The following is an 18,145-nucleotide window of genomic DNA, read 5'->3' on the forward strand; positions in this document are numbered from 1 at the left end:
ATGTCTGATTAAATCTTTCGACAAGACCATCAGTTTGTGGGTGGTATGGTGTGGTTTTTATTGGAGCAATACCGAGCTGTTTGTAAAAGAGTTGCATTAGCTTGGAGGTAAAATTGGTGCCTTGGTCAGTTATAATTTCATCTGGGATTCCAACCCTAGAAAACAGCTGCATCAAAGCCCGAAGAACCATGGGGGCAGAGATGGTACGAAGCGGAAAAGCTCCAGAAACCGCGTAGCATAATCAGACATAACCAAAATGTACTGATGGCCGCTAGTGCTTTTTATTAATGGACCCACAATGTCCATTGCAATCCTGCGAAACGGTGTGGAAATAACTGGCATGGGTTGAAGCAATGCCCTGTCAGCTTTGCGGGTGGTAGATGTTTTTTGACATATAGGGCAGGTGGCGCAATAAGTCTGAATATCAGTGTACATTGTTGGCCAATAAAAACACGTACTTGTACGTAGATATGTTTTATGACAACCCAAATGTCCCGCCCATGGCAATGTGTGTGCCAAATGCATGATGAAGGGTCTACATCTAGCAGGGATTACCAATCGTTTACACTCATTTTCAATATTATACAACACATCACCTTCAACAAGGAACCTTGGTTCACCCACACATTTCCCATTTCCCATTTCAGCTTTGACAAAACAGTGGTTTCAAATTTTCATTCTCTTGCTGTAAAAGAGAGATGTTTTCTGGTATATCCCACAATGAATCTATTTTACCAGGTTCTTTTAACCTTAACTGTTTCTCAAAACGCCGTTGGCTCCTTGTTTTTCTGGGTCCTTTTGTGCCACCCTCACACGGACTACTGTCAAGGTCTGGTAATGGTTGGACACCGGCCTGGGCTCTAGTGACCGCTGGACAAGAAACAACATTCACATTTGCAGGTGATTTGATGTCCTTATCAGAACACATCTGATTGGACTGTTTTTCTTTAAACAAGTCAAAAAGCACCGGTAAATCCCGTCCAAAAATTACATCCACTGGCAAGTTTTCAATAACCCCAAATGTCAACAGATATGATTGTTCATCAATAACAACAGTTAAGTCTGCTATCGGTTGTGTATGTTTGTCACCATGTACACACAAAATGTCCCCTTGTCTTCCATAATCTGTCTGGCCCACTACAAGAAGGAAAGATGAATGTGTAAAGCGATCTGGCGGGAGCTGTCATATACTGCGAGGGACATGTAATTGAATGGGTGTGTAGGCACATGCATTGCGATGTGTGGGTGTGACCAGGTGTGTGCGTTCTATCAACGAAAGGGACAGAACTGCTCCGTCACAGTGATATTAGCTGATTAATTTGTCAGTCTATCGGGGTATCTAGGTGGACCCTGCAGTTAGGTGTTAAACACAAATGGCACTCATAGCTTGACAATTGCACTGTTAAAATCAGTGTCATAAAAAGTGATGGATTGGGCTGCTTTATTTTTGACACCATGACTCTCTGTGTTTTGTATGACTTAGAAATACAGGTCCTTCTCAAAATAATAGCATATTGTGATAAAGTTCATTATTTTCCATAATGTCATGATGAAAATTTAACATTCATATATTTTAGATTCATTGCACACTAACTGAAATATTTCAGGTCTTTTATTGTCTTAATACGGATGATTTTGGCATACAGCTCATGAAAATCCAAAATTCCTATCTCACAGAATTAGCATATTTCATCCGACCAATAAAATAAAAGTGTTTTTAATACAAAAAACGTCAACCTTCAAATAATCATGTACAGTTATGCACTCAATACTTGGTCGGGAATCCTTTTGCAGAAATGATTGCTTCAATGCGGCGTGGCATGGAGGCAATCAGCCTGTGGCACTGCTGAGGTCTTATGGAGGCCCAGGATGCTTCGATAGCGGCCTTTAGCTCATCCAGAGTGTTGGGTCTTGAGTCTCTCAATGTTCTCTTCACAATATCCCACAGATTCTCTATGGGGTTCAGGTCAGGAGAGTTGGCAGGCCAATTGAGCACAGTGATACCATGGTCAGTAAACCATTTACCAGTGGTTTTGCCACTGTGAGCAGGTGCCAGGTCGTGCTGAAAAATGAAATCTTCATCTCCATAAAGCTTTTCAGCAGATGGAAGCATGAAGTGCTCCAAAATCTCCTGATAGCTAGCTGCATTGACCCTGCCCTTGATAAAACACAGTGGACCAACACCAGCAGCTGACACGGCACCCCAGACCATCACTGACTGTGGGTACTTGACACTGGACTTCAGGCATTTTGGCATTTCCTTCTCCCCAGTCTTCCTCCAGACTCTGGCACCTTGATTTCCGAATGACATGCAGAATTTGCTTTCATCCGAAAAAAGTACTTTGGACCACTGAGCAACAGTCCAGTGCTGCTTCTCTGTAGCCCAGGTCTGGGGAATGCGGCACCTGTAGCCCATTTCCTGCACACGCCTGTGCACGGTGGCTCTGGATGTTTCTACTCCAGACTCAGTCCACTGCTTCCGCAGGTCCCCCAAGGTCTGGAATCGGCCCTTCTCCACAATCTTCCTCAGGGTCCGGTCACCTCTTCTCGTTGTGCAGCGTTTTCTGCCACACTTTTTCTTTCCCACAGACTTCCAACTGAGGTGCCTTGATACAGCACTCTGGAAACAGCCTATTCGTTCAGAAATGTATTTCTGTGTCTTACCCTCTTGCTTGAGGGTGTCAATAGTGGCCTTCTGGACAGCAGTCAGGTCGGCAGTCTTACCCATGATTGGTGTTTTGAGTGATAAACCAGGCTGGGAGTTTTAAAGGCCTCAGGAATCTTTTGCAGGTGTTTAGAGTTAACTCGTTGATTCAGATGATTAGGTTCATAGCTCATTTAGAGACCCTTTTAATGATATGCTAATTTTGTGAGATAGGAATTTTGGGTTTTCATGAGCTGTATGCCACAATCATCCGTATTAAGACAATAAAAGACCTGAAATATTTCAGTTAGTGTGCAATGAATCTAAAATATATGAATGTTAAATTTTCATCATGACATTATGGAAAATAATGAACTTTATCACAATATGCTAATATTTTGAGAAGGACCTGTATATCTAAACAGGCATATTGGTTCTTCTCATAAGCAAGAGAAAAGTGTAGTGGCTTGCTTTAAGGCAGCTTACCGTCAGTGTGCAGGAACACGTGGGAGAGGGGCAGTGTTGCATTGCTCTTAAACTCTGAATTTCTCTGGCATCTGTTTCAAAGGACTTCAAAACATAGGGAAAATATCATGGAAAAGCAATTTATTGAAAGATAACAGACAGAGAGAAAAGGGAGTAGAACATGATTTAACGGTCCCAAAGTCAGCAATCAAACCCCAGATGGCTACATCAAGGACTAATAACCTATGTATATGGAGAGCCAGCTCTTCTGCAAACCCATGTGCTGCCCCTGTATGAAGAATAATTTTATCTGTTTTGAAACCATAACATTTTTAACCTTATTCCTTGATACTTGAAACCAACAAATGCTTATTTAGAACAGTTATTTTTCAAGATTTCTGTCATCTAGCAAGGGCAGCGCCTGTGAGTGGGCAGCAAAGCCTCGGTGACCCGTCCCCCCTTTGTCTTGTGTCATGATGCATGTTTGGATGGGTTGTACTGGAATTCTAATTTCCCCTCGGGGATCGATAAAGTATCTTTGAATTGAATTGAAGATTTACAAATAATGATCACATAGACAAAAAGGAGAATGCTGACATTGTGTTGACTGCAGGGTAAGACAGAGTTCTAAGTTTGTTCCTTACATCTCAACATAGGTCTGTCTGTCTCCATCTACCTATCTGTAAGATTGCTGGCCAGGTCTGCTGAGCAGAGTGGCTCATGTGGGGTTGGCAGTCTGCAGGTGATGATTAGCAAGCAGTAATGATATTTAATGCCTCTTCCAACATTGTACATACACACGCACAGACACACTCACAGACACACACCAACCCATGCACACACATCCACACACACGTTCTCACACTCGCAAGACCCTATGGGGTACATTGCATGTGTATATAAATGCTGCACAAGCCTGAGAGCATGTATAAACATAAATACATCCCTCTTCTGCACTCAGAAGAGCTCTTGGTGGGTAATAGTGGATAATGCATCAACATCTCCCACAGAGCAGTGAGGATCAGTTCAGATAAATAATGTCTGATTGATGTAGATATAATTTAATTGGTTGGCACTTTTGTGCCAACCAATTAAATTGACAAAAAATAAATGAGGGAGATATGATATTTAGATCTTACTGTAAGGCCTTTAAATTAAGGGTTAGTTTAACTGAAGTGAGACCAAGAAATTGGGTCGCTACGGTTGCACTAACATTTACGTTTTTTTATACTTTCTTTTTTATATAAGAAACAGGAGAATAGAAGTACCAAACAAGACAAACACTGACAGAAATCAAACATATATACAAGAAAAATTTGATTAAATACTCTGAAAACAGGTGTTGTGATCGACAAAAATTGTCTGCCTCCTCAAAGTCCCCGTCTGTGGGTCAATTCACCCCTTTTGCCAATTTCTTTCCACATGTTTCCAATTAACCCCTTTCTACTTCCATTTAATACAGGAAAACAAATCAAGTCATAAACATGTACTTGACCTTTTAATAGCAGTTTAAGTCTCTTGGTAGTTAGGTACTATTGATGAAATTTGGAGACAAATACGCATAGAAATCTGACTTATTAAGTTAACAGAAACTCATTAAGTATGACAGATTATGACCCCCAATCAGACTGAAGTAACTGAGTATCCTGCTGTTGGTAGACATTATTCACAGACAGTGCATTGCTACATTTTCCTTACAGCTGAAGATGAGTAAATTGTAGAATATTACTTTAAATCATCAGTGCCAATATAAAATATCCTTAATATTCTTAAATATTAAGTTTTGAGCAATTTCTGAAATTTTAAGAATGATATAAGTTCAAAAATATTATTCTTATTAACAATTCATATCTAAAAATATGACTGGATGGACTAAAAAACATTCAATTAGATTTTTTTGATGATTCCATAAAGGTTTTTTGAAAGACATGCAGGACCTCTGCAAATGCAGCCAGACTTGCTCATGTCTCAATTACATGCCTGAGAAGGAATTAGAGGGGAAATCTGGGTTTTTACATGTGTGGCAAGAGGCCAAGCTGGATCTCTTTAAACCAACAGCAGTCACATGCCTTCACTGGAAGGAGGTAAGATTTCATCAAGTGCTAATAGACATTCTGTCCCAGATGCTATCCATGGGTACCCGTAAAATATACAGAGTAACTGCAATGATCAGAGGTCTGTAAATGCATGAGCAAAGGTGGACGGGTGCCATCATAGGAGTTGAGTGATCCTCTAACTGGATGCATTGTCTTCCTGTTTCTGCTATTTAACCAAATAAAGTAATAACGGAGGGTGACACTAATACTCATCAGGTTTCCCTTACTGTGCACTCTCTACTGAGAATCTGTCTTGAATCAGCACGAAGGAAGAAAAAATAAAACACGTTAGAATCAGAATCAGCACTATTGGCCAAGATTGTGTGCACAAACAAGGAATTTGACTTTGGTTTCACTCACTCACAGTGAACAGACATTAAGCATGAAAATATAAATACAAGTATTTATACTTAAAACAGTTATTTAAGAGATACCCAGCAGTGTGTGTGGAAAGGCAGTGAAACTTGTAGCCTTTTCAACACTTTATAGCATCAGCGAGGAGTTTTGTTGTTTTTGACATTCAATCTCAGCTTTCATTTTGGGAAAACATGTTACATCACAAACATATTAAAACCAGGCAAAACTACATGCCAAATTGACAGGTTAGTGGGCAAAGCCATGCCTGCCTCTCTGTCTCCCAAAACCATGGCCTGCTCACAACAGCTGCCTGTCAGTCCTGTCCACATGCTGGAGACAGTTGTATGTTGTGTAGCACCGACTGTTCCGACGTTTCCTGTTCCATTACTGAAGTGCTTGACCTTTCACCCCTCCCTCCGCTCTGTCTCATGACGGGGTGGATGTGTGTGTGAGTGTGGGAGGACAAGGAACGGACATAGAGTGAATGTGCACGTGTTTATGTGCATGTGCTGTATATGAGGGTAAAGTCCCAAAGGGCATGAGTATGTTTCCCATGACATGGCCTTAGACTAAACAGCCTCTCTCTCCACCCAGACATCTGCCTGCCATTCTCCCCAAAACCGCAGCAAGCAGAGAGGAGCAGAAAGCATGGAGCCATCTCCCATTTTTCTAACCCCCCCTCCTGGCAAGGCGAGTCCTCACCGAATCGCTCCTTGTCCAGGTGAAAGACGTCCCCCCTCGCCCTCTCTCTTGCTCTTTGTGCCCTGTGAATAAGAGACAGAAAGAATAAGAGCGGGAAAGATAAAGAGAGAGTGCATTTGGACACAAAGGATGGTGTACCCCTCCCAGGAAGTATGAGAGAGAGGGAGCATGAAAAAAACACATCTTCAGAGGAAGGAGGAGGGAGGACAGCATTGTGCCCTCCTTCCTGACTCTTTGTGTGTATATGTGTGTGCAAGCTCATGTGTGACCAAAAAGAGAAACCAAATGCCAGAGCAGTCAGTCTATTCACGTTGAAAAGCAAACACACTTAGACCTCACCCTTGCGTACAATCTGCACATACACAAACCCACAGTTGTGCACACAGCTATTTAGACCCTCTTAAAGGCAGCACCCAAGCGCTGACTATCAGTGGCATTGTAAAGAATAAAAGATTCTCTTTCATCGTGCCTTAACTGTTTCAAAGCATTAAGCAGAGAGGATCAGACTAAATCCTGCTGAAGACATTGCTATCGTAATTACTGTAAAACACAGCCAAGGTGTGGCTCAAGCAACCCTGCTGCATAAGTTCTGCCCTCTAGGCAAAGATCTGGCTGCTGATTTTCTCTAAAGATCTATTACTCTAATGTTTCTTACATCTAAGATACCTTCAAAGGGATTGAGCGTAATGCCATTATTGGCTGTTTGTCGGTTAAAGGTCTACACCTAAGGAATGGAGGAGGGGATTGACAGGGAAGCAAAAAGAAAGACGGAGAAGATGAGGAAGTGAGAATAAGGGCCTTAGGTTAGGATTCTTTTCAATCGATTTTCGGTGTGTTTTAGAGGTTGTACCTGCATGTAGTGGTTTGACTGTCATTCAAAGCTTTTCCCATATTGACATCTGTAGCATAATTCTACCATGTCTTTATATCAGCACCTAGTAGCATTGTCAACAATTAAAGATCTTGACTGGGTCCCAATTGACACAAAGCACTTATAGCCTACAACATCTGCATGAGTACAAATCTGTTTTTTTATTTTTATTTTCACTAGACCGACTAGAATTTTAAATGGCAAAACAACAAAAGTGATATAAAAAAAGGTTTTACGACACACCCTAAATTAATTGTGGTTCTGACCCCCATTTAGGGTACTTGACTGTTATCAAACATGAGAGATTATGACCCCTGATCAAACCAAACAAATTCGTGACCTCTTGCTGATAGACATTAGCTGAACATACTGAACATACAACTACATTTTCTTACAACATACAACAAATATAGACTGTAGATATTCTTTTAAATCACTAGAAGTCAAAATGGGTGGAAAACATCTCCAAGAAAGGTGTGAACTGATGTGTGATTGGTATGAAACATCTTGTTGCAGGTAGCTCCATTTAATATCCCAAAACGTTGGACACAGAATGGTTGTTTGGTTGTTTTTACCCAAAAAGTGCTTGGTCAGGCATTAGAAACGTTCATTGTTATAGGGTTTTACTGGGATTATACTCTTTTTTTTTAAATCCATGAACATGATAGTGTGAACTTAACTTTGCAACATTCAGTGTCGATGTCTACTCACTCACTAGCTTGCTGGAAGTTTGTGGATTCATACTGTGCCCGTTTCTATAGGCTACTTGGCAAAGGTTTTTGATTCGCTGATTATTTAAGAAAAACATTGTTTAGGTCAGTTTAGTAACAGACCGTATCTGTCTGTATCACAAGCAGATTATGAGATTGAAGGTGAAAACACACACACCAGTGTTGTGTGTCATTTGAGGGTCTTCCCATTACCACACATGTGGACCTGCCATGCTGAAGTGCATTGAAACAGAACAGATTACTGGACTTTGTGCATTGCTAGTTATAACTATTAATACAACTGTGTTTCTTGAATGGCTGGTGGGGTGCACTAGAGGTCTGGGATTACAACACAATAGTAAACTCTACTTGAGCCTAAATTTGCCGAGTTACTTGACTGCTGCTGGTCTGTCCTGTCCAAATTCCTTCATCTGCTTTTTTTCCTTCAGCGAAAGCCACATTCAATTATTATTTTGTAAAGAATTTTCTATCACTGACATTATTGTCTCTTGTCTTGTTGTCGTTGTTGTCTGACTCTTCCATTTGTATTCGTATGTTTGAGTGACATTTGCACCCATGCCTCTAAGCTGCCAGGGGTGGACTGTGATTGACAGGTACCCTGAATTAATCAGATTGGATGAAGCATAACACTAAAAGCTTTAATTCACCACAGGCACAGAGAGCTGCAGCCAGAGAAGACTCCTCCTGCTCAGCTTTGTATGACTTATGCATTTAAAAACATTTAAAAACAAACACCTGACTACTGGTGGTATCTGGCCCAATCTATGGGTGCATTCACTAACCAGGGTGGTCCATCAAATACACCCGGAGTCTGCAGTGTGGTGCATGCTTCTCATATGATGTGGCCAATTGTTTTGCTGTGCTAAATCACCAGCTCTTGTCAGCGAGGCTTCAAGTTTAAAACTGGCTACAATGGAGCTAGGGGCACATTCACACCCACACACACACTCTGCCTTTGATCGTAGCGGTGATAACATACTTCAGTAGTTCTGTTGAAGCCAAAGTGGAAATTTGATAAATCGCATTATTGTAGCTACAAAACTGTGTAACTCCATGCTCCAACTGAAATTTAAAACACGGATGCAGAGAGAAAAGAGGAGTGTTAGAGATAAAGTGGTATAAAGAGCAACTGAATGGGCCAAGGCTGATGAATGGAAATGTGCCTCTACTTCTTCATACTTTTGTTCCTCCCTTAACACAAGCTCTTTACCATGGATATGCTATTAATCACAAAATAAAGCGATCAAATATCCAGTGTTTGGCCTTTGTTCCCATGCCAAACCTTCCTTTTTTACATTCTCATGTGCAAAAGTGTACACACTTGCCGATACACAGTATGTTTTGATTTGTCAAAACATACTGTGTATCGGCAAATCTCAAAACAATGGTAGAATAGAAACGGAAAAACATCCTGGTCTTTTGTTTCTCATTAAACAGCTCCCACAGTGGTCTCAGTACCTCACACGCTACTGGGCTTAAACACATAAAAAAATGAATGTATGCACAATACAATGGAATTACTCTCACAAGAAGTAGAAAACTATCATTGGGAATTTGTTACAGTGTATATTTTATGACATCCTCAGGTCTTAGGAAAACATTGTCCGGCATCCAACCAAAGAACCTCGAATGTCATACTGAAGAGAAAAAAAAAACAAAGAAACTATAAACAAACTGTCAGACAAACCAAACATCCTCAGACTAAATGCTACCACCTTCATGCCTTAACAGGTAATACATGTGATTCTGTAATACTGTAACGTATGAGGGCACTGTCTATGTACATGCTTTAATCTCTGAAGACAGGTGATGCAGCATGACTGGCATGAAGAAGGCACCACTTCATTATCCATCTCATTTTTCTGCGATAGTGATTTTATTGATAAACCAGGTTTGGGACTAGAGCAATGTCTTAACTAGTTCTATAAAATCAACCTCTTGAGATACTATATCACAGAATTTGCTATAATGTTTTTGAAGGCCTGAAGGTGGTTGCAAAAATCAGCACCAGCAGCTATGTAGATAGTTCATCTAACTGATATCCATATGGTCTGCGGTTGTATGCACTGAGGGTAACTCATACATAGTTGTTTGGTTGAATGGACTAGGTCGTAGGTTTTTGCAGACTTGTTCTGAGGACGTTTCATTTTAATAAATTTTTTTGAGGTAATTTGGGCTCATGGCATTTGGTTTGAGGCTATTTTGTCCAAGACCGTTTTGTCTATGGCCACTTGGTCTGCTGCCATTTAGTCTGAGACTGTTTAGGATGAGCCTGTATGACCTGATGCCATTTTGTCTATGGCTGTTTAGTGTGATGCTGTTTGGTCTAAGGCTACTTGCTGTAAGAACATTTGGTTTGCTGGCATTTGGTCTGATTCAGTTCTGTCTATAGTTGTTTGGTTTGAGGCCATTTTGTCTGAGTCTATTTAGTCTAATGGTCTTTGGTCTGAGTCCTTTTGGTCTGATGACACTTAATCTATGACGTTTGCTCTAATGCTATTTTGAATAGGACTGCTTTCTCTGAGGGCATTTGTATTGAACTGTTTGGTTGGAGTCCATTTGGACTGATGGCATTTTGTCTGAGGCTGCTTGGTTAGTTTCCCAAAATCCAATTCTGTTTTGTCTATGGTCATATGCCTGGTGCCATTTACTCTGATATCTAAAAATGTTTTCCTGAGACCCGAGGACTTTATTGATAATCGTTCTGCACAATCAACAAAAGAGGAATAAAAGGAACTATCAAGAGTAGCTTTGGAGAATGTATGTAGTGATGAGCAGCCGCCTGCCTTCTCTGATCCATGCACTGCTCAGTCTTTTAGTCTTTATTTCATCCTTCAACACCAGAGGGAAATCTAAGTAGTCTTGTGAGGTCCTGCTTGTTGAGAGATGTATTCTTCGACAGGCCACATCCATCCGTTTTCTCTACAGTGTGATGGCTAAGATACGGCACAACAATTCCATGGTGAATTGTCTCATAAAGAATTAGGAGTGTAAACCACATGTGCTTCCATTCTGTCTCCCTCCACACACAGCAATCTATTTCTACGCCCAGCAGCATCGCCTGTGTGTGATGTGGTGAAAGGGTGACCAGGCACTGTAGCCACCACATCTGCAGGCCCACTGGGAAACAATAGGGGTGTGAAAATGAGCGACAGACATCTTACCACACACACCACAGCCACCTATAAATGTAAAAAATATCATATGGCACAAGCAGACACAAATACTGACAGCCCATGTCCCTCTCTCATACACAAAACTCACACAATTGAGATGTCCATTAAATGAGGGACATACAATCCCAAAATTCTAACTGAAAAACCTTTTAGTGCCCTTTCTCTCATTTCTTTTTGCGGCCTTTTCTTTGCGCTGAAAATATCTGCACGTCACAGCGCCAGCCGACACAATGCACATGTGGTAGTCATCAATCATAATTATCATGGTTTAAAAAAGCCACAGCTGCTATTTGATTTTAAAAACAAGCCATAGCACAGTGCCTTCCAATGATACGTCAAGTTGTCAGCGGAGGCCTTGGCCTGCACAGCAGAAACGTCTCTCTGGAGCTTCCCAATGAGCTCGCTGGAGCGCACAGCAAAGCTGAGCTGCATTCAACCTTTCCCCATGAGTCACCAGCCTGTGTCTTTATTTTTAAACCTTTCCTCTCTCACTCTCTCTTTCACTTCAGTACTGCGTGCTCATTCTGTCTGAGAGCGGCCGCAGTTACGGACTTCACACAACGTTTGTTTATGGCTTCTTTAATCAGGCCCAGATAATGTAGAGTTGTCTCCATCTGTGGGCACATCCCCAGAAACAGGCTGTATATGCCTGAATGGGAGGTTTTTGTGTGTGTGTGTGTCTGTATCTGTGCTGCAAGGCTTTAATGATCCCCCCAGAATGTTGTAATAAATATTTTACCAAATAGATTACTAGCACACATGCAATGAACAGGATTAAGGTATGTATTTATATTGTTCCTGAACCCAAACACATTTTTGGTTCATGATGTCTGATCTTTGAATGTTGCTGCTTAGAAACATTATCACTTCAGACTTAACTTTTTGTTAACTTTTAGGAATTACTCCGAGCAGAAATAGCATCAAAAATGTAAGAGAGTGGAATTTTAAATTTTCTGGAGATGAAACGTTTGTATTGCTCTAAGGCTAACATTATCTACCGTGCTACGCTTCATTAGTTATAACTCTTGGACTTTTTTACAACTACAAACCTCAATATATTTATTGGGTGTTTATGTGATAGAACAATAAAAAGCGTTTGGATATAAAATAAAAAATAAGATCCTGCAGAGCACTGTTCATTTTATCATCCAAAAATGGCAAGAGTATGACACAACTGTACACCTACAAGGCATGAACATCTATCTAAAATGATAGACTGGACAAGGAGAACATTCAACAGAGAAGCAGCAAAAAGACCCAAGGTAAATCTGGAAGAGCTCCGGAGATCTTAACTCAGTTTGGATCATTTTTAGAAAGGACAGACATTAGTAATGTACTCCACAAGTTTGGTCCTTATGAACAAGAGGGAAGAAGACTGGTGACCACTGGTGAAAACAATCCATAATAAGTCCTACTTCTTGGCAAGCATATGAAAGAAGGAGCTCTGGTCAAAAGAGACCCAGATAAAACTTAATGGCCTACCTGAAAACATGTGTGGTGGAAAACTCACACTGTATATAACCATACCCATGATGAAGCATGGTGGTGGCATCTTCATGCTGTGGGGATGTTTTTCTTCAGTAGGACCAAAGAAGCCAGTTAGAGTTGATGGGAATGTAAAAGTAGCTGAATTTCAGTGGGTTTCAAGACTTTTGGAATCACTGTATCTCAATGACATAATTTACATTCAATTTTGGACTTTTTTCAGCAAGATGGAACTGGGACAAATAGTGTAGTTTCTGCTGAGGTACAACAAACAATATCATAAAATACGTCACAGTAAAGATTACAGGTTTTCATGTGTCTTGGCTCAAAGTCAATTATCACTATGCATATTTTTGCACCTTGATGTATAGATTCTTTGCAGAAAGCTTGTTCTATTTATTTTACTTTACTATGTGCTTGGCTCTTACAAAACAATGCATCAGATTTTAAGGAAACTTGAAAATCAAATGTGATCTTTTAACATTCCTTGGACGGCTAATAAGCATCCACAAGCTTAAGGGTTTTAGAGAGCTGTTTATATTTTAGACTGATGACAGCACACACTTCAAAACCAAATAGATTACCAGAACCTAAGAGCCAGAGATTTCAATAAGATAGGTTTTGCTTCTCACTACATTTTGAGTTTCTAATCTTTGGTATTTACCTGGTGCCACTGATTCTAATTTCAAGGATTTATGGGTTTGCTACAAAGACATTTTCCATGCAATTCAAAGAGGATTAAGAGCTTGTTTGTTGAAATTTTCAAAAAAAAAAAAAAAAAAAGTCCATCCTTTTCAGGGGACTTACTTTTGTTTCTAAAGGACAGTTAATCAAAGAATCATTTGTGAAATACATTGTGTGATTTATATAAAATTTATAACATGCAAAATATGTTTTTTGAGTGTTGAATTTACTCAGTCAATGCATTTCTCAGCTGAAGAAAAATACTGAGAATGCAGTTGATATTTGATGAGGCAACAATATTTTCAAGTGCCTTGGGTCATTGGAAGCTTATAGAGAGCTTGGGTTACACAAACGTATCAAATAAATATCCTATTTCTTCATAAACATTTACCAACTCTTAAGTGAATGTGTTTTTAAATGAATTATTTACTCTACTTTGCAGTCTCAATCCTCCCCTTGTTTTATTGGTTCAGTCCTACTTGACAGCACTCGCTGTATTTTTTTTATTAACTTTATTAGGCAAGTAGATAAGAATTTTATACAACAACTAAAAGATTTAAAGCATGTTATTTACTTTAGGTAAATGTGTTTGAGGATCAGAAATTTCCCACTTTAGCCAAGCCTCCTTGACAAAAACCTTGAACTCTTTGCAGTCAGTGCCAAGAATGTTTGTAACCTGAAATTCCCATGGAAGGAAACTAGCATACCATTATCCATTATTGTGTCTTCATAAGAAAGTAATAAATGCGAGCAGATGCTCTAAAATGGCTACACAATTATTTGACCTCTAAACTTTCATGGGGGAAAGAAACAGTAAGGACTGGATGCTCATCAAAATTGTGAGAACACATCTCCCCTGAATGGTCCATGTCATCAAGCTAAATGTTGAAGTCATCTGACTGGCAAATCGAATGCCCAAATGTTTAAAGCAGACAATTGCTTTAAAGTGATTTGCCCTGGACTCCCTTGAAGCTGGATGTAGATCGCGCCTGATGGCAGATTCATTCAGCCTTCCTGTCAGCTTGGTTGATTTGACAAACAAATGGCAAGTGTGTCAAAACTCAACTGCAAAGGGCTTCCGAGATCAAAGTTTACACTTGCTAGCCCGGTGGTCTGGCTTTATGAGCAATGGTTAGTGTCATACACATATGCAGGCATACATGCACAGACCAGGCTGACCCCAAAGGGCCATGAAAGCAAAGAAAAGGTGATGCAACATCTCCTTGCTTTCATTGCATTTATCAGAGAGATGGCCTTACATGACTGGTGCAATGAGGTTAAATATGTTACCCTGCTAAAGTCTGAGTCATTAGCTTGTCTTCAAGTGTTAAAAATGTGGGAACTTGTGTGTTGAAGGTTTGTCCGTATCTGTGCATCTTACACTTTTACCCTCTTTTACCATAATCCAACTGTATCAACATTCACCATGCAACACTCCACACCATGCTAATGTCAGGAAAGCATAGAAACTGACTATCTGTTGCACAAAGAGGGAGGGTGGTGGTCTACGGAGAAACCTGAGGGGGAAAAAAGAGGAAAAATCTGAGAGGGGGAAGAAGAAAGAGAAGAGTAGATATAAGGGGAGCCTTAGGGGGTCAGATGTGAATGAGAGTAGAGTGAGACATCTGGAAAAGAGGAAAAAGTCCACAGGACGAGGAGGAAATTACAGCTGCCCAACAGTGATTCATTGGGGAAAATTCTCTTCTGCATCTCCCTTTTCACCCTTTTGTCCTCCAACCTCTCTAGCCCTCCAACCTCTCCCCATCCTGCTCCTGCTTCAGATGACTGATTGCCAAGTGAAAACACATTTAACATTTTTTTTTCACATCAGACAAATAATATAAGGTATGCATTGATGCTTTTCCATTTTTCGCCTCCAGGGATCTGAGTATGAACAACATCAGCGAGATCCAGCCCAGAACCTTCCATCGACTGCACCTGTTATCAGAACTGTGAGTACACTATCATTCAGCTCAAGCTTAGTTTATGAACCCCTGTCAGAATTTACACGTGACAAGAAACAGCCATTTTGTGAGCAGTTGATATGAGCAGACCTTGGAAATGGGGTTGATGGTTCTGGCCTGTTTCGATCTCTCCTACTTAGAAAATGCCTGCAGCAATGTACTGGTAGATTCTAGGATGGTTGTACAAAAGAGGAACAAAAGGGAACCGGATAGTCACTCAGAGAGGGAATGCAGTCCTTAAAGTATTTATAGGGTAGGTTTCACCACTCAAAGTGCTGTGTTTTTCTTCTGTCATGACTTATTATTTCTCATCAGAGTGCAGCAGGAGTAATACACTTAGACTCGAGTCTTAGGCAAAGGAGACACACTATGGCTTGTACTCCATGTAGTGTAATTATATAAGCAACATTCAAAGGTGAAGCAAGGATGCATTTGAGGAATTATCAAACATTCTGTACCTAAATTTGTACTGATGAACATTATGTTAGTCTAATCCAGGTGGGTCCTGAAATTTTAAGAATTAAAGGGACTGTTTCTTAAAGAATCAGAATCCGCTTTACTGGCCAAAATTGTGTGCACAAATAAGCAATCTGACTTTGGTTTCAAGCACTCATAGCGTGGAGACATTAAGTACAAATACATAAACGTTTTGAGGAAAATAAAATAAAGGATACAAGGAACAGTGTGTATATGTATGTGTATGTACAGCCAAGGCAGGTTGTGGTAGTGAAAAATGCTTCATTTGCTTTACGGCAGAGTAGCTGACTAGTCTATTGTAAGGTGTTTATTGGATTCATCAGAAAGATAACCTGGGAGAACAAACTGTTTCTGTGGCTGCTGGTTTATGCAAATAGTGCTGTGTAGCTCTGACCTGAACGTAGAGGTCTAAACAGTTTGTGTCCAGGATGTGTGGGGTCTGCAGTTGCCGCAGGAAGTATAGTCTCTGCTAAACTGAATTTTTGAGACACTTATTTATTTTCTACATGCCTTCATAGCTCAGATTATAGAGAATTAAAACATCTTTTACCAAACCAAAGCTGATGATACAGGGCCTAATATTTCTTGTCACCACACGCATGCAAGGAACCTATGGACGCAGACCTACATGTAGATAGCACAAAGCCTATTACTGAATCAGTGTACTCCCATTTTTAAACATTGCTATAAAATGTTTTCTGTTAAAACAGAACATGGAAAACTAGTGCAAGCTTTTATTTTCATTAGGTTCAATTATTGTTGATACAGGTCTATAAAAAAACTCAGCCAGGCAGCTGCAGCTCATTCAAAATGCTGATGCCAAAATCTTGACCAACACCAGGAAAATAGAATATAACACAAAAGTACATTTTAAAATCTTGTTGTTTATCTATAAGGCACTGAATGATCTTGGGCCTGACTACATAGAGGTTCTTGGATCACCTGTGTCACCAAAGACATGTTTCCTTAATCTCCACCTTAATGTTTAGCTCTGGAACCAACTCCCTGAAAACCACAAATGTGCAGAAACTGAAGGCTCCTTTAAATCAGAATCGAAAACACGATAGTTTACTGAAGCTTTCTGATGAAGACTAAGGGCATTTTCACACCTATTGCTCATTTAGTTTGGTCCGAATCATTTAATGAGTTAATTAACTTATAACGTTTTACAATGGGTTGGTTTCTGTTCACACAGATTAACCAAATCCTTTAACTACAAACCACCTCAGAACATTTGGTCTGTTTATTGGTCGTGTTTTTCTCGGGTTAGGGTACCAAATGTGCAAATACAGGAAGCAGATTCTGTGTTCCAAGTTAGTAGAACACACAGATAATTTAAACATATCATTAGTGTGTTTCTGGGTACTATTTGAGGCAAAATTATCTTAGAAGTAATCAGAATGATTTTAGGAGGACTTCTCGTTACATAGGGCTTGATGCTTTATGAAAAAAATTTGTAGCCTTCAGTCCGTTTACTTTTCTGCATCCCATAATGCAATGTATACCTGGCTATGGGAAGGCGTTTAGATCAAGATTGCTGCAGACACGTGGTAGCTGTGTTGTATCGAGGTTGGATCACATTCACATCATAAACAAACTGATCTTGAGCTCATTTGGAACCCTACCAAGACCACCTGCTTCAAACAGTCTCTGGGCAGTTGTTGTTTTGCATTTCTATTTTCATTTCTATTCAACAATGCTTAATTTTCTTCTGAACATTCCCTGGGCTTATTATTACTAATTTGTTCCGTAACCATGGACCCAAATTTAAAACATGTCGAAACTGTTGCTTGGTGCCCCAGCCCTCACAGTCTCAGATCTGTTATAATCTGGTCATGAGTTTGAAATATCATATACAAATAGATGTCTTTTTTACATAATAAAGCTAAACACTCTGAGAACTAAGCCTGGTTTGTGTTTTTTTTAAGAAAGAAAATCTTTAATAAAAAATTTGCAAAAAACCAGCAAAGAATTTCACAAATTCTTTTGAACAGACACTCCAAAGGCATTGCCAATATTTGATCAGACCACTCAGCAGATTTAAGCAGCTTGCAAATTTCCCCTCAGGTTGTGAATCTGAGCATCCACTTCTCTCATGATTATTTTTTTTCCCCTGAATACTGCATTGTGTGTGTGAGTGTGCGTGATTTGGGTGTTTGAACAGTCCACTGTTTTCTTTACTAATTCTTGCAGCTGCAGTCTGTGAAGCATGAGCTGAGGAAGATGATGATGAGGATGAAGAAAAAATAGATTAGCTGAGTAACTGCTCGGTTAAGTTTGAGTCATGGTTTAACTGTCCTTTACTTGCAGAATAAAGCTAAGGTTGTTTTTTTTTTTTTTTATTTTGTCCTAAGGTCTGAATATTGAATCCAAGACCTTGATTTATAACAGTGTATCAAACTGCAATTCTGAACGTCTGTCATAAAATCCTTAAAGAAAAAATAATGGTGTTGTTTTGATAATAAGAACCACTCAAGACAGGGAGATGTTGAA

General features: G+C 39.9%; 1 protein-coding gene across 1 annotated transcript in view; it reads left to right on the top strand.

The window, feature by feature from the left end:
* LOC124865516 (leucine-rich repeat-containing G-protein coupled receptor 6) overlaps positions 1 to 18,145 on the top strand; it is a 52,571-nt gene that overhangs the window by 11,244 nt on the left and 23,182 nt on the right. Inside the window, exon 2 of the mRNA XM_047360656.1 lies at positions 15,092 to 15,163. Coding sequence (XP_047216612.1) covers positions 15,092 to 15,163 — 72 coding nt within the window. The remainder of the gene's footprint in view (positions 1 to 15,091; positions 15,164 to 18,145) is intronic.

Source organism: Girardinichthys multiradiatus, chromosome 1, assembly GCF_021462225.1.
Source record: "Girardinichthys multiradiatus isolate DD_20200921_A chromosome 1, DD_fGirMul_XY1, whole genome shotgun sequence".
In the NCBI taxonomy this organism is placed as follows: Eukaryota; Metazoa; Chordata; class Actinopteri; order Cyprinodontiformes; family Goodeidae; genus Girardinichthys; species Girardinichthys multiradiatus.